This window comes from Ciona intestinalis, unplaced genomic scaffold, assembly GCF_000224145.3.
Source record: "Ciona intestinalis unplaced genomic scaffold, KH HT000019.2, whole genome shotgun sequence".
NCBI lineage: Eukaryota > Metazoa > Chordata > Ascidiacea > Phlebobranchia > Cionidae > Ciona > Ciona intestinalis.
In genome coordinates, this window is record NW_004190341.2 from 75852 (window position 1) to 97445 (window position 21594).

The 21594-nt window shown below is 35.5% G+C and overlaps 4 protein-coding genes across 5 annotated transcripts in view; 2 read left to right on the top strand and 2 right to left on the bottom strand.

The window, feature by feature from the left end:
* The window catches only part of LOC100178487 (disabled homolog 2-interacting protein), a 51961-nt gene extending 44767 nt beyond the window's left edge, over window positions 1–7194 (bottom strand). Inside the window, exons 1-2 of one of the 2 annotated variants that reach the window (XM_018814980.2) lie at window positions 7097–7194; window positions 5661–5785 (exon numbers count right to left, since the gene is read on the bottom strand). In XM_018814980.2, the coding sequence (XP_018670525.1) occupies window positions 5661–5785; window positions 7097–7127 (156 nt within the window). In that variant the 5' untranslated portion in view covers window positions 7128–7194. Of the gene's footprint in view, window positions 1–427; window positions 664–5660; window positions 5786–7096 lie in introns of those variants that run through there. The other variant, XM_018814982.2, reaches the window with a different exon arrangement.
* Window positions 7195–8426: 1232 nt separating this feature from the next.
* On the top strand, window positions 8427–9607 carry LOC100177801 (mediator of RNA polymerase II transcription subunit 31-like). The gene is made up of 2 exons (XM_002130240.4): window positions 8427–8650; window positions 9022–9607. The coding sequence occupies exons 1-2, from the start codon at window positions 8504–8506 to the stop codon at window positions 9319–9321; spliced, it is 447 nt and encodes a 148-aa protein (XP_002130276.1). The 5' UTR covers window positions 8427–8503; the 3' UTR covers window positions 9322–9607.
* Window positions 9608–10651: 1044 nt separating this feature from the next.
* LOC100176170 (valine--tRNA ligase-like) overlaps window positions 10652–21594 on the bottom strand; it is a 28313-nt gene continuing 17370 nt past the window's right edge. The window contains exons 24-26 of the mRNA XM_026837802.1: window positions 21140–21315; window positions 19887–20036; window positions 10652–11003 (exon numbers count right to left, since the gene is read on the bottom strand). Coding sequence (XP_026693603.1) covers window positions 10929–11003; window positions 19887–20036; window positions 21140–21315 — 401 coding nt within the window. The 3' untranslated portion in view covers window positions 10652–10928. The remainder of the gene's footprint in view (window positions 11004–19886; window positions 20037–21139; window positions 21316–21594) is intronic.
* Window positions 11921–18836, top strand: LOC100175384 (serpin B3). The gene is made up of 8 exons (XM_002130274.5): window positions 11921–12139; window positions 13351–13560; window positions 14084–14267; window positions 14629–14778; window positions 15238–15397; window positions 15968–16101; window positions 16498–16668; window positions 17310–18836. The coding sequence occupies exons 1-8, from the start codon at window positions 12072–12074 to the stop codon at window positions 17472–17474; spliced, it is 1242 nt and encodes a 413-aa protein (XP_002130310.1). The 5' UTR covers window positions 11921–12071; the 3' UTR covers window positions 17475–18836.

Consider the following 21594-nt stretch of genomic DNA (forward strand, 5'->3'; position numbering starts at 1 on the left):
GGCGGGGGGTAAATTTGGTTAGTTTCATCCCCTGAACCACTAAAGAACTGTAAGGTTTGATAAACGTGATAGGTGGGAGGTAGGTAATTAAAACACAAGGTATTGGAACACATAGTATTAGTAGGCGCACTAAAGTGTAGTTAGATTGTTTGTATATGAATATATTATAAACGGCATATGCTGTTTGGGACCCATATTTGGGACCCAAAGACTAACACCTTTGCCCTGCATAGGCTTTTACACATTTTCCCCAAAGTTTTGAGTCTAACAATATGACATTAAACGTAAAGCAACAGAAAAATTTGTTGCGCTTAGAATTCATATTATGCATTTATATTTATACCAACTTTTTGAGCCTAACATTAAATTATGTCTTTTGGCGTTTTTAGCATGAATATTATACAGTTGTATTCATTCTTTCTCTAACCTTTTTCAGCCTATGTCTGAATGTATGTCGTTCCCCATGTTGTCCTGAGTACGTATTACTTCGTTGGAAATCATAACTACGCACAGAACACGAGTCCCCTGTACTAGCGTCGCTTATTTGGTCGGAGCACGTACGTGAACGTGTGCGAAACATTGCCAATAATGACCTATTATTATTCTATTATTAACCTATTATTGACTAATAATTGCCTAAACCTGCGTAGTATGTGTCACAAAATATAAAATATATCTTGCTTTCCAAACAGCAATATTCCAAACACCTTGCAAACAACAAACAATAATCTATAATACAGCTAGTTTTATCAATTTAAAACAGTAATAAAAACAAAATACCACAAAACCTGCCCTGGTATTAATAACTTACACATCAGGTCACTAATACTTTCAAATTTTAACACATTTAAGATTTAACACAAGTACCTAACCACCTGCGATATTATAAATAACAAACAACAATCCTAAATACACCTTTTAATATATAAGTACCAGGTAAAAACTATAAATAAATAACAATTATATCTGAACCCTACCATAAATAAAACAAATAGAAATAAAGGTAATGTTCCCGCAGTTTCCACAAACTATGACGTACAGAACAGCTTAAACACCTGATCAATTATGAACAATAAACACCAATCTTTGATAAACATAATTCAATTTATTTAAAATAAATAAGCTAGCCTTTTAAAAAGGTTCCTTGTTAAATTTCAAACAAAATCCAACCAATTCCACCATATAACCCGCACAGAAATAGCTTAAACACCTGATCCTTCCAAACAACAAACACTAAACCCTCCATATCCTTTCAGACATTTAAACAGGAAGCTATCGGTGGGCAGAACCTCCACACAGTAGATACTAAACCTCCCATGAGGATTCTATCTATCTGACTTTCAATTCAAGAGACACATTTGCTATCTATATCGTTGCCAGATATAAGACGCCTTTGAACTAAAAGCGTGTGTAGCCACTTAACTATAGACCACTTACTAGTTACTACTGTATAGGAAACACACAGACATTAAGAAATACTTCACAGTATCCCTATGCGTCCCAAATAAACCATACACAAACAATACAAAACAGATACAATGTTATATCTATGCCAGATATAAGACGCCTTTGAACTAAAAGCGTGTGTAGCCACTTAACTATAGACTGATTACTACTGTATAGGAATCACACACAGACATTGAGAAATGCTTTACATTATCCATATCGGACCATATGCGTCTCAAATTAAACCATACACAAACAATATAGCATCTATATTTGTGTCAGATATAAAATACCTTTGAACTAAAAGCGTGTGTAGGCACTTAACCGAAGGCTACTCTCTACTGTATAGGAATTACATAGAGAAATATACATGGGCGCTCACCATATAAACAAATAGATCTTATATAGGCCTGTTATATCATTCTTTACCTTTGATCTAAATGTGGACTACTGACTACTGTTAAGGAAACATACGCAAACATACTTTTCTTAATTCTATGTCCTAAATTCAACCATACACAAACAATACACAACACATACAATATTGTATCTATGCCAGATAAAGGATGACTTTGAACTAAAAGTGTGTGTAGGCATTTAACTATAGAGTAATGTATAAGAATCAGACACAGACATAATTTAACTTATGTACCTAATACTACATCATACACATTTCCATGATACACACAATATTGTCTGATGTCTTAAACCATGAACACAACACACAAATACACCGCATTACACCAAACATTAAGTTAAACTTTCACTTGAGACATTAAAGATATTACCTTCATATAAAAGGGGGAATAAATCAAAATATGAATCTGCATAAAGTTTATTGCCATGCTAGAAGTCCAATGTGCTTTTAAAGTCAGCATAATTTATATATGTTGTTGCTGCTGTGTATTAAATATGCAAGTGTGTATGGTTTATGCTTTATACTGTTTGTGTTTCATTACTGGTACACTGTTTGTGCTTTATACTGGTACGCTGTTTGTGCTTTATTACTGGTACACTGTTTGTGCTTTATTACTGGTACACTGTTTGTGCTTTATACTGGTACACTGTCTTGAATAATTACAAATAAACCAAGCCCTGGAAGTCCAATGCCAAACTACAGCCCAGGTGAATGACATACATTCTATAATGCACTAGGGACCCACACACTGTGCGTTAAATAAAGTTAAAGATACGTCAAACGCAGGAACAAATTTCACACCGAAACTTCAACATTGTTAATCTTTATCTAATAAAACCTAATTTTACTTAATAACTTTACCCTTAAGCTCCAAAGCCAAACTAATAAAATGGGTAACAAGTCTTAAGTACTCATAAAAGGTTCTCTTATACACACGGTGTTACGAATACATCAACTACAGCATGAAGTAATAAATTTCACATTGAAACTGAAACATTCTTTAATCCATATCTAATAAATGTTTAATTAAACTAATAAACCTAATCCTCGAGCTTCAATGCTAAACTATAGACCAGTTGTCATTGCTAGTCATAAACGCATGCATTAGGTGCTTGTACAAACTAAATGCTAAGATTGAGCCACAGCCAGGATGTAATGCCTAAACCTTACTGGAACACCAGACATCCTGGCCCATGCAAAGTCGAGGGAAATACCGACGACAAACGCTTCGTCACAAACGAAAACAACAACATAAATGCAAGCGTTCTAAATGCAAGGTCTTAAGAATTGTATGAACCATAACAATGCACAGGATTAAGCAGTAACGCGGTGTTGTTGTTCGATTAATCTTCTTAATACATCATATGACAATAACATCCTATAAATATGCCACACGTATTTTATGTTTCCCGGAAATATGTTATTCAGCTGCTGTTTCTAAAGAGGCAGAATATAGTTTTGAAATTGCTGTTCTCGTAAATTTAATGTTAGCTTTATTCTAACGAATATTTTGTGTGAAATCTAATATAAGCAGCAAAATGTATCAAATTATAGTTGTATTTGATCGACACTTTGGTATTTCTTCCGTAGTTTTACAAAGTGTCGACAAAACAATAACCTTGAATTGGTTGCACTACAAGTGCTGTTCAAATACAACTTAACTTATATAAACACCTGTAAAAAGTGGTGCAACCATTTTAAGGTTATTGTTTGTTGACACTTTGTAAAACTGTCAACATTATTTCACAAAACATCAGCAAAACAATAACCTTGAATCATCTAGCCTGCAGTAGATTCAACACATCTTTTCCAAAAACAAATAACGCAACACCTACCCAACTTTATAAACCATACAACAGTTGCACTGACAAGTAAACATGTACATATCTAAGCCAACCACAATCAGATTCAGTTATAAACGTGCGCGTTAAATACCACAGATGAAGATAATCTTGTTTCTACAAATGTCATTTGTCTGCGGGCCGAGCTATGCAACGTGAGCATGAGGTGTGTGAATCATACCGACGTTGTGCAATGTATATTGACGCATTAAATACCTTATCTAAGTGTTGATTTATATATATATGTATATTTGATTGCGTTATGTTTAATAACAGTATATTTTATTATTCTATTTGCACCATTAGTAATTACAAGTTACACAGTGCCAATAATAAATAGTTATCAATACCTTTTGATTGATGTATATTTAATTATATTATGTTTATTCACGATATTTTATATCATTTACGATTTATGTAAATTATCCTCTGTTTACAATTACTTTTTAACTGATACCTTTAGTTTGTTTGGAAACCTAAATAACTTTAACTTAACCAAAAACTGCAATTAGATTTTGTTTGTCTAATAATCCACCTAAACAACCAACGTATACTTCACACTTGTATTTATATTCATTGTTCTAAAATAAAAAAAATCAAAAAAAAAACGAACTCTCTAAAATGACCTATGCCTAACCACAAAGCCAAAATACAACTAATTAAAAATTTGATCAAAAAATCTACCTCATTGCACCTAAAAAACCACCAAAACCTTCAATTGAAACCATTACTAACCACAGTTGACCTGCAGCACCCACCATGCTACCATGTATTGCGCGATTTGCAAATTGACCTGTCAATCAAACTGGGCTTAAAATAGAATGTTTAAAACGGTGGCTGGAGTAAAAGAGCGGATAGTTTCATATTACACGCTTGTATTACTACGAATTAAGCTGCACTATATTTGTATGTGTTGTGTGTGTTGTATTGTATGGGTGTTTGAATGATCAGTATTTATATTCATTTTTGGGATTGTTAATTATATATGGGCGTACCATGCTAGATGTATGATGGTTAAATTTAAAATGACAATAAAAGCAAATATATATCTTTTTTAATGTTTTTTTTTTCTTTGTTTAAAGCTTTTACTGGAATAAATATTGAAATTGCAATAAATTTAGTAGCTTAGAAACACAAGTTTGAGTTTCTTTATATCTCTAAATATGCTAGGCTACATATTAGTAGCATTTTGTATGTGATGGTGAAGTTTAAAATAACAATAAAAAGATATTTTAATTTTAAATATTCATTTTCAATTTTAACTAGAATGAATATAGACATAATTACAATGTATTTATTGGCCCAGAAAACCCCAGTCGGCTTTTTTAATATCATGAATCTAACAACTTCCATTAAAATGATGGGCTTTATAATAGTCGCATTTTGATTCCGGTTTTTCTCTAAATCCTTTGTTGATAACAATGATAATGTTGGTATAATTATTCTTTAAGCCCACCCTTTTATAACCACCCAAAGTGCAATACCAACGTATAAAGGTAATCACATATTCTTAACGAGGTTACCATTTCAATATAACAATACTTCTGATGCTGCATACGACACAACAGACAGATAGAGAAAACCAAAGACGGTAGCATAATAATACAATAGTCCCAACTCCCAACTCCCAATGTTCAATTTACCGTCTTAATATAGCAAAGCTGGTGGCGGTTACGCAACACAACCAGGGGCAGACACACGAGGGTCTGCCTCCTCTCCCTTTGAATTTAGAAAAATAATTAAAAAAATAATTAAAAACATATTTTTTTATGTGGGTTATTATTTATGTCAGTCAAGGTATGTTTTTATTGAGCATGTTACGTTTCATACGTGTCCATTTTCTAGGCAAAAACTTGCAGTCCCCCTAAATTCCTGGATACGCCCTTGAAGACAACAGACAGATAGAAGTATAGACAGTAGCATAACAATACAATATATAGTAAATATAATCCCACCGTTTCCACATTGCTTTCATCCAAGATCCACAACTTCTGCTCCGCAAGAACGCAATATTTTGTTGACCATACACCAGATGCTAGCTGTCCGCATGACAACCGATGACTTGGGAGGCCTTGGATATCTGTGATGTCATAATAAGGTTTTTTACATTACATACGATACACTCAGGGTGCTACCATCTAGACCCCACTTAGGCAGTTTATAGACACTCAGTAATAGAGATTCTATTCTATAAGGGTGAGGTCTTCAGTGAGGCTTTGGCCTCAGTTTTTTATATCTTTAATAATTGCCAAAAGATAAAGTTTTGGGTGAAAACATAGACTGCGCTGAACAATGCTGGGTGTAGATATTTCTTTGTTTGTTCTTTTTACACCGAGGCAAGCGACGTTGTATTATACACAACTGTACTGCAGGAGTAATTGAGACCAACAACTTCCTAATTTACTTCCTGGATTATTTATATTTAAACTAATTTGAATTTTCCCGCACTTTCTGAGGTTGTAACATAGTAGTCGATTAATTTATGTATATTTAGTTTAGGTTACCGGTGTTAAATTTAGAATACACTTTCCACAAGCCACTACAATGAGTGTGTAGTTTTTCCTACAACAATAGGTGTTTTTGCACCTTCGGTGTTTTAAAAGGGCATTTATTATGGAGATTTTTACTCTTAAATTTTTGCTAGTAGTTCTATTTTGCCTAAACTAAATTATGATAGGCTTCTTAATGTATGTAACTTATTTATCCTCGCATGGCTGGGCAACGATAGTCGTTATAACACGGGTGTTCTGTTTCATGCACCTCGTGCCCACTTACAAGTTACCACATATGTAACTTATTTATCCTCGAATGGCAGGGCAACGATAGTCGTTATAACACGGGTGTTCTGTTTCATACATCTCGTGCCCGCTTACAAGTTACCACGTATGTAACTTGCTAGTTCTTGCATGGCAGGGCAATGACAGTCGTTATAACACAGGTGTTCTGTTTTTTATATACCTTGTGCCTGCTTACAAGTTACCACATATATAACTGGATTAATTGATTGGTATTATGCGTTTTCGCACCAATATTCTATATCAAAACAGGGTTTTGGAAGTTCCCAGGTGTTATGAACCTTATACCTCCCATGAACTTTTGCACTTAGCATGTAAACAACATTCATGTAAATTAAATGCAAATGTGGAAACTAATGAAGATTTCTCGGGTAAGTTAAATATCAGGCCTGGTGGAAAGTGTTAGAGAGCAGGGGTTAGTAGTCATTGAATAACAATAATTTTATTTGTCTCTTCAATTATGTAGCGAAGAAAAAAAACACATTTAAAACAAAAAGACAGGATAAAGTGACAAAAAAATAGAGAAATTACTAGTTCTGTTCAGCAGATAACAGACTTATTATTGTAAATTAAACGTAAATCCACACAACGCTCACCACACACTGCAAGCCATCCTCTCATGTCCATTTCTTGGCATTAAATTTATCACCATTCACATATAGTTATATAAACATCTGGAATACAAAATAAAGAACTATCTGTCTACATTAAAAATGTCCAATATGTAACTTTGTGGGTGATTGTTTTTCTGTGCTGACAATTTAGACAACCCATTAGTGGCCACTGGGTTGGAGTAATTACCGTTAAGCGTCTTGCCCAAGGACACATAAGCTGATAAATTTCAAGCTCCAAACCGGCATCCTTTTACAATACAAGCTCCTAGAGTCCTAACCACTGGGCCACAGCACTAAAATTCAAATGACCACTAGCTACACAATACTACATCTACATCATAATTATATACCCATCTGGCTATCCTACTCGTTTTACCCTTGCCAAAAATTGCAAGAAACAACATAAAAAGTTTTCATCCTAGCAAAAACTATATATATATATATATATATATATGCTCTACAACAAAAAGTCATTAAAATGGCGGTTATGAATACTATATGACAACTTTACCCAAGCATATACAGCTAATACTTTCTGTTATACCGTAATACTATTTATTTTTCGCACAAAACGGCCAACACTGTCGACACAAATGCAGACGTTACAGCTAGCGTATTTACTGTTATTACGCGGTTTTATTAACACCCAACAACTACAAACAAAACCCCAGCCTTAACAACTATGCAGGTTGTGTCTAATTTTACCTTAAGCAATTAATACCGGCTAAAACAAACAAAATTTAACCTCAAGCCGTTTAGCAAACACGAAAGCTTTGTTTTCCAAACTGTAACTGCAAACATCGCTTTGTTTTCAACAAATGGTAGGAATTTTATAAATCCTTTTCCGTCAGTGGGCGCTTTAGAGCAGCTATGGTGACGTAATGGATGCGGAGAGAATTCAATTATTTAATTAATATTTAATTAAATATAGAACTGAATAACTTAAAATTGGTTAACGCCATATTAAAGGTTTATTACAGACCCAAAAACTATCCAAATAGCCAATAAACTTTTTCAGTTACTAAAGTTTGTATAAACTAGAAGGTAACGTGTTCGAAGCTCAGTGTTGGTCGTTGTTGTGTGTAAAATATAGAGCGCCTATATAGGAAACACATTTTTTGACTTGGTACACAAATTTCAATTGTAAATAAAAAATAATATAATATTAAAAAATTTACGGTGTTTGTGTTAATTATTTTGTCCCCATTTTATTACACCTTAGGTGTTTACCCTACTCTGGAACTCTAAAAAGGCGCCAAAAACATAGATATCTAAATTTTGTTTTTATTATTTACAAACAAAAACTGCTAAAAGTTATAGTTTATATTAAAATTCAAATGTTTTTTAATAAATTAAAAATTTCACCCAGTAATACCTAAATCTCTTTAAATGGCGCAACAATTGCCTGCAATGCTTGGGCAAAAGTCAATTAACCTAAACGACGATTCTGTACGTTTTCAAGTCGAATTAGAATTCGTACAATGTCTCTCTAACCCCAATTATCTAAATTTTATCGCCCAACGGGGATATTTCAAGGTAATTATCATATTTCCCTACAATTCTTACAAAAAAAGTATTTATCTCACGTTTAATACATGTTATACATTTAGCATTGACATTTAAAACACAGGTCTAAATTAAACATAAGTACTACCGAAAAATAGCATTACCAAACTGTATAACAAGCTAAACCAGCTGTTTATTCACCACATACAAAGCAATAGTATATTTGTTTTTCAGTTTAAATTTTATTGATACTTTTTAAAACCATGTTTAGTCATTACGCATTGGTTGAGTGTCATTTTGGAGTCAATCTTCGCTATCAAATTAAAATAAATAAAAAGTTATAATTTTAAAAAGTGCCCAAACAACACAAAATTAAATCGAACTTAATTCTTTTCTCACAGGAATCCACATTTGTAAACTACCTTGAGTATTTACTATACTGGAAAGAGCCGGAATACGTGAAGTATCTTCGCTACCCACAATGCCTTCACATGCTTGAGCTTTTACAACACCAGGAGTTTAGAAATGAGCTGGTTAACGCACCATGCGCAAAGTTTATCGAAGACCAGATGTTACTACATTGGCAGTTTTACACAAGGAAGAGAATTCGAGTACAGCAGAGCATGGTCGAACAAGCGAGACAAACCGGACAAAACAACGAAAACAGAGGCGTTTTAAATCAACCACAACAGAAAACTTAATATTAAATGAATAAATGCAACAGTTAATGTGTTATTAGTTATTTAGGATATTCAAGATAACGCAACAAATAATTAAAATTGAGGGGTTTTAAATCAACCTAGCAAAAAACTTAACGTTATTTAATATATTGTTGTTTATCGGGATTCCAGACAACAAATAAAATCATGGCAACTTTAATGCTGTTGTTTGATTTGATAATAACTTATTTTCTTAATGGGATTATGAATAAATTTGACTTTATCTTTTTGTTATTATTTTCCCCAATAAAATAAACTGAAAATATTAGTTACGTTATTTGGGCTCCTTGCTTAAATCCTCACTGTGGGACCTCATCTATATGGAACAGAATGTGCATATACAATGTTGGGGTAATGGGCCAACTCTGGACTAAATCCCAGGTCCCATGGCGTGTCTCACTGTAGGACCTCGCCCATATAGAATAGAATGTGCATATACAATGTTTTGGTAATGGGCCAACTCTGGCCTAAGTCTCAGGTCCCATGGCATGCCTTACTGTAGGACCTCACCTATATAGAATAGAATGTGCATATACAATGTTGGGGTAATGAGCCAACTCTGGCCTAAGTCTCAGGTCCCATGGCATGCCTCACTGTAGGACCTCACTCATATAGAATAGAATGTGCATATTCAATGTTGGGGTAATGGACAACTCTGGTCTAAATCCCAGGTCCCATGGCATGCCTCACCCGGTCTATACTAACTTTGGCCTTACCCATATAGAATACTCAAATAAGAGTAACACTGACAAATATAATGCTTTGCTACTATTAACTCCATTATGACCATGCTACAAGGCCTGTGCTGTCCTAAACTATCAGGTCATTTAGAAAACAAAGGAGTTCAAATAACAAATTCTTTAGGTTTAAAGTTACTACTGGACCGCTGATCTGGAATCTTTATTTATTTTTAGGTTCCTGCTATAACAGTATCTTCTAGAACTATAAGTAAATCCACAAAGCAACTAAATGTACATCCCTGCTACTGTAAACTAAAATATTTATAAAGAGCAACTCTGGCCGAATTCCAAGGTACTCTGGCCTTTCTTACTCTACTCTCTGTTTAGAATAAAAATACATTATAAAAGTTTAAAGTTAAAACTGATCACACATAAAAATATCCAAAAAATAACCATTCACAAAGTTGATTTCATGGCAACTTATTAGCTGGCACGAGGTGTACGGGTTCTAGTTGGTAAGAATGAAATCTAAGCCTGGTTAAATCTAAACTATGGCTGGTCCAGAATAAGATAGAAATTTTGGAAATAGGCACCACGTCAAGGGTGTCTTGAGGGCAATTTCACCCCAATTATTTTAATGATATTGAAGCATCTTTTATTGAAAAACCTGTAAACTGAACTGCTCAAAATGTTATTCAAATTAAATATTTAGTTTTGTATTACACCATTGCTATTAAACATATCAATTATGACATCATATTACTTTTAGACCAACACACATAAAATTTCCCGAAAAAAATGAAAAACTAAATCACACATGATGGATAATACAGTATTGTTCTATAATAAACCCCTATTATGACATCACCATAGCTTCAATTTAAACACAATCCCTATCAAATGTAACAATCAAGCACTAAGCATTCTCCTGAACTCTTCTTCTGCAGTTTTCATTTTTTCAACTTCCCCAATTATTTGTTGAACCTGAAAATATAAGATTTCTATTATTAATGTCATGGTAACAGAGCTAAGATAAGTTTAAATATTGAGGTGTTTACAATAATGGAAACATATACCAACAACTGTGGCAGAATCAAGCATTAAACCCATTATTCTCATACACCTCTCGCCCACTTACGAGTTACCACGTTTGTAACTTATTTATCCTCGCATGGAGGGGCAACGACAGCCGTTATAACACGGGTGTTCTGTTTCATACATCTCGTGCCAGCTTACCAGTTACCACAAATGTAACTTTGCCGTAACTTTGTAACTTTGCCGGTGATTCATGGTATGACCAACAACTAATTGCCATTAAGTGTCTTGTCGAAGACCATACACGCCTACAACTGTAGCAGCAACGAGCCTCGAACCCGGTAACCCCTAGTTCAAGCACTCTAACCAAGTTAATTTTCCTAATATAAAAAAATATATTAGGTAATTTTCCTAATATAAAAAAAAAGAAATCGCGTTCGTTTACGAGTTCGTTACAAATTTGGATATGAGCGATTATGACATCATAAGTAGCATACAAGGTGCGTGAAATTTAAACTTTCCGATTGACGTAAATGACGCAAATCGAGGCAGGAAACGCCATTCAGGCGTTCGCAGTGTTGCCAGATAAAAATTGAAGAAATCTCAGTGTTTTACAAAAACTGTAAAAATGCCATTTTAAATATTTAAAATTTTTGTGCAAAAAATCTACGAAATTAAATAATTGTTTGAATATTTCAATTTCAAAAAGCAATAAAAGCTAAAAAAGTAAATGAAATTGTTATTTTGAAAAAAAGGAAAAATGTTACATTAATCTATTAAGCAACAAAACTTTACTTGAAATTATTATTATTTTTTTTTAATTTGAAGAATTTTTCATGTGGCAACACTGGCCGTAAGGATCCAATTGATACAAGTTAATTATATATTTATGGTAATGTTGAGAAGCTATTACTTCCTGTAAGGATGTAAGCATTGATTGGTAAAGTATTAAAGGGAGTTTGGCAGAGGAGAATGTTAAATTGTGAAAGTTAATTCTGTAAAAGTAAAATTACAAAAATGAGGTTTATTTTTCTGTGTTTTGTTTTGTTAGTAAGTGCTGGGTTTAATGAAGCAAAAAGAACCAGGTAATTTATAGAGTTAATAATATTTAATTAAAATATGAGTTACATGGGTGTTCTGTTTCATACACCTCATGCTTGTTTACAAGTTACCATGTATGTAACTTATTTATCCTCGCATGGCGGGCAACGACAGTCGTTATAACTTGGGTGTTCTGTTTCATACACCTCATGCTTGCTTACAAGTTACCACGTATGTAACTTATTTATCCTCGCATGGCGGGCAACGACAGTCGTTATAACACGGGTGTTCTGTTTCATACACCTCGTGCCCGCTTACAAGTTACCGCGTATGTAACTTATTTATCCTCGCATGGCGGGCAACGACAGTCGTTATAACACGGGTGTTCTGTTTCATACACCTCGTGCCCGCTTACAAGTTACCGCGTATGTAACTTATTTATCCTCGCATGGCGGGGCAACGAAAGTCGTTATAACACGGGTGTTCTGTTTCATACACCTCGTGCCTGCCTTCAAGTTACCATGTATGTAACTTATTTATCCTCGCATGGCGGGCAACGACAGTCGTTATAACTTGGGTGTTCTGTTTCATACACCTCGTGCCCGCTTACAAGTTACCGCGTATGTAACTTATTTATCCTCGCATGGCGGGCAACAACAGTCGTTATAACTTGGGTGTTCTGTTTCATACACCTCGTGCCCGCTTACGATTTACCACGTATGTAACTTATTTATCCTCGCAAGGCGGAGCACTGACAGTCATAACATGTACGATCTGTTTCATACACCTTGTAATTAATTAAAACATTAATACAGTTAATTAATTTTCGAAATAATATTTAAACATAACTGGCTCGTTGTTTGTCTGCTAGGTGTAGCGACCACACTTCTTACAACTAAATATAAATATGTTTTAACCATAATTTAAAGACTGTAGTTTTGTCATCCTGTCTTTTGGTTTAAACCACTTTTTTAATCTTCGCTTCCGTAATCAACTATGTTTTAGAGTTGAGTCAGAAAATGAGATTAATAGCATACAGTACTTTATACACAAGGCACACATGGTGTATTCATACACTTCATGCTTACTGTCAAGTTATAACATGGGTGTCTTCTTATACACCAGACACACATGGTGTGTTCATTCATACACCTCATGCTCACTGTCAGGTTAAAAAATGGGTGTTGCACACCATACATGGTGGCTTTATACACCTCATGCTCACTGCCTAACCACCTAACCCTCACTATCACAGAGTCATCAGCAAATGGAGGTTAACGGCAATCGCGAACAAGTTATTCGCGCACAGGCTTTTCATGGAGGTAGCGAGGACGACCCCCGAGCAAGAAAACTTTTTTATTTCTCCGTACGCAGTGTCCGCTGGGTTGTCTATGACCTTATATGGCGCCCACTCAACCACGGCAAGGGAAATAATGGACACGCTTGGCTACACACAACTTTCAACGTAAGAAAATAAATTTATTCATTACTTCAGCTACCAAGCTTAATGTTAATAATCATTTAGCGGCTCATCTGGTATAACCAAAAGTTGCGCAGCAAACGAAAGTCTGTAATACACTACGTTTTTACCAGATTTTATACCCACTGTTTATATTAGTGGCTCATCTGATATAAAAACGTAGTGTATTTCAGATGTTTGGTCCGATATTTGGCAAGACTACCGTCTTTTCCTACCCAGTTTTTTACAAGAACTAATAATGCCAACAGTTTTTGATGATACATTTAGTAAAATAAAGACTTTTTAAGTCCCATGGCATGCCTCACTGTAGGACCTCACCCATATAGAATAGAATGTGCATATACAATGTTAGGGTAATGGCCAACTCTGGCCTAAATCTCAGGTCCCATGGCATGCCTCACTGTAGGACCTCACCCATATAGAATGTGCATATAAAATGTTGGGGTAATGGGCCAACTCTGGCCTAAATCCCCAAATCAAACGAAATTTAAATCGAACCAAACTCCAGGTCCGGCAACTTCAACCAAGCGAAAGTCCCTCGTTTATACCAGAAGATGTTGCACCAAGTTCACCAAAAAGACCATGGGTTTGAGCTCACTTCAGTAAATCGAATGTTTGGGGAATCAAGGAACATATTTGTCCCCAGTTACGTGAAGGGAGTTGAACATTTCTATGGTGCTAAGCTTAAAAAGGTCGGTCTACTGTGATTAATAAATACTTTGGTGGTTTGGTATACTGTGATTAATAAATACGTTGGTGGTTTGGTATACTGTGATTAATAAATACGTTGGTGGTTTGGTATACTGTGATTTATAAATACTTTGCATTTTACACAACATGTTTTATGCAATGCCTTATTACAACCGGCCTGAAAAAATGTCTTTACTTATTTTGGCGCAAGTAGTCCTATTAACTCTATTGCAAAACTTTTTGACATCCCTGGCGTAAACCCCAGGTCCCATATCCTACCTCACTGTATGACCTCACCAATATAGAAAACAACAGCCATTTCCGAAAAAATAGGCAAGTTCAAACGCAATTTCTTAAATTCAGGTTCCTTTCCGACGAAACCCCGAGAGAGCTCGACAAGAAATAAACACCTGGGTTGAAGAAGTGACAAACGGGACGATACGAGAAGCTCTTCCACCTAATTCTGTAACCGCTGAAACTTTGCTTGTGCTCATGTCTACACTCTATTTTAAGGTGAATATAACGGGCTTAATACTGTGGTGCAAAATAAATTAGAATATAATTTCTATTTGGTCGATAATGGGTTGTTTGTATCGTCTCTTGCTAAGTTATATATGGGGTATACGTGGTAACTCGTAAGCGGGCACGAGGTGTATCAAACAGAACACCCGTGTTGTAACAACTGTCGTTGCCTCGCCATGCAGGGTCAATAAGTTACATACGTGGTAACTTGTAAGCGGGCACGAGGTGTATGAAACAGAACACCTGTGTTACAACAACTGTCGTTTTCCGCCATGCAGGGTCAATAAGTTACATTCGTGGTAACTCTTAAGCTGGCACGAGGTGTATGAAACAGAACACCCGTGTTATAACGACTGTCGTTGCCCACCATGCGAGGATAAATAAGTTACATAGAACTTGTAATATGGCAAGTTACATACGTGTAATTCATCATTATTATTGCATCTACAGGGCTTATGGGAGAAACCATTTGAAATAAACTTACGATCAACTTTCTACACAACAAACAACGAACAATACCAAACGGACTTCGTTCAACAGACCATGTTTGCCTTGCATTCGTTCTCAGAGCAATTTCAAGCCCATATTGTAGAACTACCGTTTAAGACTTGTAAGTGGGACTGGTTGTGTAATACATGTATATAAGCATATATGAGAACTGTTAAAAATACTGTGGTCGGTCAAATACAACTTAACTTATATAAACACCTGTGAAAAGTGGTGCAACCAATTCAAGGTTTTTGTTTTGTTGACACTTTGTAAAACCAGCTGTCAAAAATACTGAAGTGTCGGTCAAATACAACGTAACTTATATAAACACCTGTGAAAAGTGGTGCAACCAATTCAAGGTTTTTGTTTTGTTGACACTTTGTAAAACTGGCTGTCAAAAATACTAAAGTGTCGGTCAAATACAACGTAACTTATATAACACCTGTGAAAAGTGGTGCAACCAATTCAAGGTTATTGTTTTGTTGACACTTTGTAAAACCAGCTGTCAAAAATACTGAAGTGTCGGTTGAATACAACTTAACTTATATAAACACCTGTGAAAAGTGGTGCAACCAATTCAAGGTTATTGTTTTGTTGACACTTTGTAAAACCAGCTGTCAAAAATACTAAAGTGTTGGCCATATAAGTAAATACTAACTTACAAGTACTAAATTTTACCCTCCCCCTACAGCATCCAGCAGATACAAAATGGTTATGCAACTAATACTGCCTGAAAGCAGAGGTGCCGACAATTTAAACTTAATTGAAGATCAGTTTGATGAAGAAAACTTTGATTTTGCTACAGAAGACCAAGAGAATATAAGTGTGAGTGTTTATGAAGGGGATCCCAACTTTTTTTACACCGTGGTCCTTTGAAAATTGAAAAAAAAACAATGGCCTCCTACCCAGCATAAATGCAAAGCATAAATTTTTTATCTTTTAAAATATTTATAAACGTATTTTAATTAAAAAAACTTGTTTATACAGTAACTGGTAGCTAGAATGATAAAATTATATGAATAAAATTTATGTGGTGATGTAACATAACTGGGGTTCCCAACCTTTTTAACACCTTTGAAAACTTTGAAAAATCAGTGCTCTCCTATTATTACCTATTTCAAAAAAATAAGGTAAACGTGTTCCATCTTCCTCAGCCTTGCTATATAATGAGTCTGTAATCGATAATTGTAACTCTAATAAAAACCAATTATTACATCACAGGTTACTATACGACTGCCCAAATTTCGACTTGAATACGAAACAGATTTAAAAGAAACACTTTACAATATGGGAATCCAAAGTCTTTTCTCGCGCGGTGAGGCAGATTTAAGTGGGATCAGTACAAATGGGGACCTCAGTTTGGGATCGGCTCACCATAAAACATTCATACAGGTTGTTAAAACTACTTTGGTTTAACTTTTAACATTATTGGGCAAGACACTTAACGGTAATTGCTTCAAGCCAGTGTTCACTAATGGGTTGTCTATATTGTCAACCGTACATAAAAACAATTACTCAAGTTACATACGTGATAACGCATAAACGGGCACAAGGTGTATTAGACAGAACACCTGTGTTGTAACGACTGTCATTGCACCGCCATTCGAGGATAAATAAGTTACATACGTGGTAACTTGTAAGCGGGCACGAGGTGTATGAAACAGAACACCTGTGTTACAACAACTGTCGTTTTCCGCCATGCGAGGATAAATAGGTTACATACGTGGTAGCTCATAAGCGGGCACGAGGTGTATGAAACAGAACATCCGTGTTATACCGACTGTTGTTGCCCCGTCATGCGAGGATAAATAAGTTACATACGTGGTAACTCGTAAGCGGGCACGAGGTGTATGGAACAGAACACCTGTGTTATAACAACCGTTGCATAAACAAGTATCATTCATTCATTCAACCCAACTTTATAACTACATGTTGTTGAACCCTTCCATATTATAAAGAAAAGATTTTTTTGACAACTTATCCTAACTATCCATTATTCTGTTAAAAAATTAACCAAGAGGTTGTAACTACAGGTTGACGAGTCTGGGACGACAGCGGGCGCGTCGTACGCACAAGGTGGATTCAGGAGTGTTTCGGACCTTGACCTTGTGTTCAACCATCCATTCATTGTAATAATAAGAGAGAAATACACACAAATGCCTATGTTCATGGGAAGGGTGGCAAGGCCAATGTATTAACGACATTTAACAACAAACTTTTGAACTTGGAGTTCACAGTTCAAACAAAATAACTAAATTAGTTTTCTTTTGACAATATCCATTACTTGCTAAATATTTAATCTATCATTCAACAACAAACAAGAATTTACCTTTGAAAATTACTATTTATAAATTACAACTAAACAGGTTTCTTTGGCTATAATTATATCGCATTACATTACATTCTCTATTGCCCAATACTTCACCAATAACTAAATAAAGCTATCATTCAACAATAAACCTGAATTTGAACTTTGTAATTAACAACAAAACATGGATCAACCAGTTTTCAATTAGTATCACCAATATATAACTTTTTCTATTGCGTATCACTTTGCCCAATCAATTAATTAATAGAACAATAAACATAAATTTGAACTTGTAATTCCTATTCATAAGATACAATTAAACCAGTTTTTGTTTACCTTCGATATTCCTATTCCTATTACCCGTTACTTGCTAATTAATTAAAGCAATTAATTCAACCACTAACTTTTATCAACAATTCATAATGCACAATTAAACCAGTTTTTGATTTCCATTATTATGCTAAACAACTACGACAATTAAACAACAACCAACATCAAGTTAAACTTTGTAGTTTATAAAAACTAAATCACTTTTCTATCATTGTAACTTAAAATTTAACCACTTTTCCATTACTATTACCAATTTCATACTTTTTCTATGCGTTTTACTTTTACCAACCAATTAAGAAATTTATTCAACAAATATAAAACATTGTATTCTGTTACTTCTGCTACCAGTCAAAGTAAAAACATCTTATTAAGTTTTCAACTGCATCAGTTTTTACGCAATATTGTATATGTTTTCTGTGTGAACTATTTCTGCCATACATTATATATATCTAACAAAACTTTTCTTGCAATTTCATTTTTGTCCCTACATTTTTAAATGCCTGTTCAGGACATCTTTATAAAGAAATAAAGACGTCAAACGATGGTATACAAAATGAATTGCAAGAACAGCTTTATTAGATTGCTTTGCTATTTCATATAATATTACAATGCTCCTATACATTAATGTACTGCTATAATACATTACTGGTATAGCCTATGCTTTATTATACATAATATAACATGTTTGGTATTTCTACAATATATATGTACTACTATACAAATAATGCATTGCTGATTTTCTATAATGCAAATATGCTGTACTACCATGCTAAATGTCTTGCTATACATATTATTACAAGCATTACTATAGATATTTAAACATGTACTGATGTAATTACTTCATAATTCAACACAAACTGACCTACACCTCATACTGCACAGCATCGAACGTTATTAAAATAATAAAGTTGATCAAAAAATATTTGTGTGTAAACATTATGTTGTCGGGTTAACTAGTTTTGTGTCAAAGAATTCACAATAATCTATAGATACCAATATATAAGACTGTCAGGGAACCTGGGATTTAGGCCAGAGTTGGCTCATTACCCCACCATTGAATATGCACATTCTATTCTATATGTGTGTGGTCCTACAGTGAGACACGCCATGGGACCTGGGATTTAAGCCAGAGTTGGCTCATTACCCCAACATTGTATATGCACATTCTATTCTATATGGGTAAGATCCTACAGTGAGGCACGCCATGGGACCTGGGGTTTAGGCCAGAGTTGGCCCATTACCCCAACATTGAATATGCACATTCTATTCTATATGGGTAAGATCCTACAGTGAGGCACGCCATGGGACCTGGGATTTAGGCCAGAGTTGGCCCATTACCCCAACATTGTATATGCACATTCTATTCTATATGGGTAAGATCCTACAGTGAGGCACGCCATGGGACCTGGGGTTTAGGCCAGAGTTGGCCCATTACCCCAACATTGAATATGCACATTCTATTCTATATGGGTAAGATCCTACAGTGAGGCACGCCATGGGACCTGGGGTTTAGGCCAGAGTTGGCCCATTACCCCAACATTGAATATGCACATTCTATTCTATATGGGTAAGATCCTACAGTGAGGCACGCCATGGGACCTGGGGTTTAGGCCAGAGTTGGCCCATTACCCCAACATTGAATATGCACATTCTATTCTATATGGGTAAGATCCTACAGTGAGGCACGCCATGGGACCTGGGGTTTAGGCCAGAGTTGGCCCATTACCCCAACATTGAATATGCACATTCTATTCTATATGGGTAAGATCCTACAGTGAGGCACGCCATGGGACCTGGGATTTAGGCCAGAGTTGGCCCATTACCCCAACATTGTATATGCACATTCTATTCTATATGGGTGAGGTCCTACAGTGAGGCACGTCGTGGAACCTGGGATTTAGGCCAGAGTTGGCCCATTACCCCAACATTGTATATGCTCGTTCTATTCACAAATATAACAAACCAAACTTACTTTATCAGCATCTGATGTTTGTACATTTGCCGGAACCTTTTTCTTATATTCTTCTTTACTTATTTTATCTTGAAGAGATTTTAATTTCTTTTCCTGGTCAGCTCTCTTGGTTGCCAGCTTAGAAATTTCTTTTTCCAAGTCAATTAAGCCCTGGGTGTATATGGTTTAGCTGTAAAGTGATGAGTTATGCATATACAATGCTTTATACTTAATGCTGTTACCACTGTGGGCTTATTAATCCTTGGGCAAGACCCCTAACAACAATTGCCCCAACCCAGTGGTCTCTAATGGGTTGTCTAAATTGGGTGTTAAGTAAGTTATACGCTAAGCATTGGGTAGTACTGTATAAGAACATAACTAATTTATGTAAGTCATATACTTATGCAAGACTTAGTTGCAAGGCGTTCAGTAATGTTTCCAAAATGGTAAGTTAGCCGGACTTAATGCTGCTACCATTATGGGCTTATTAATCCATGCGGCAAGACATCTAAGGGCAACTTGTACGATGGCACGAAGTGTATGAAACAGAACACCTGTGTTATAACGACTGTTGTTGACCAGCCATGCGAGGATAAATAAGTTACATACATGGTAACTTGTACGATGGCACGAAGTGTATGAAACAGAACACCTGTGTTATAACGACTGTTGTTGACCAGCCATGCGAGGATAAATAAGTTACATACATGGTAACTTGTACGATGGCACGAAGTGTATGAAACAGAACACTCGTGTTATAACGACTGTTGTTGACCAGCCATGCGAGGATAAATAAGTTACATACATGGTAACTTGTACGATGGCACGAGGTGTATGAAACAGAACACCCGTGTTTTAACGACTGTTGTTGACCCGCCATGCGAGGATAAATAAGTTACATACGTTGTAACTTGTAAGCAGGCACGAGGTGTATGAAACAGAACACCCGTGTTATAACGACTGTTATTGCCCCGCCATGCGAGGATAAATAAGTTACATACGTGGTAACTTGTAAGCGAGCACGAGGTGTATGAAACAGAACACCCGTGTTATAATGGCTGTTGTTGCTCCGCCATGCGAGGATAAATAAGTTACATACGTGGTAACTCGTAAGCGAGCACGAGGTGTATGAAACAGAACACCCGTGTTATAACAACTGTTGTTGCCCAACACTAGCACTAATACGTTCAAACACAAATAGACATCCTATTTATTATTTGACATAGAAACAATATATTCCAGCCGTGTTATAACACCTATGACATCACAATTACCTTCAACATAAGATTGACGTTACATTTATCGTTAACAATGGCAACAGCGCACCCCGGTGGCGGCTTCTCCGAGGATCCTAATACTTTGACGAGCGACGAGTAGGATAATGTTTGTATTGTTGTCACGTAACGTGTAACAATGGCCTTTGTTTCATCATCGTTACAATGGACGTATACTGTGGAGGGATACGTATATTAGGCTTGACAGTGAGCATAAGGTGCATAACTATATTTAACTACACAGTATTTAAGCTGTTTAAGCTGGGCTCATCTGGTATAAAAACGTAGTGTATTTCGGATATTTCGTCTGCCGTTTCAACTCTGGGTCTAAATACCAGGTCCCATGGCGTGTCTCACTGTAGGACCTCACCCATATAGAATAGAATGTGCATATATAATGTTGGGGTAATGGGCCAACTCTGGCCTAAATCCCAGGTCCCATGGCGTGCCTCACT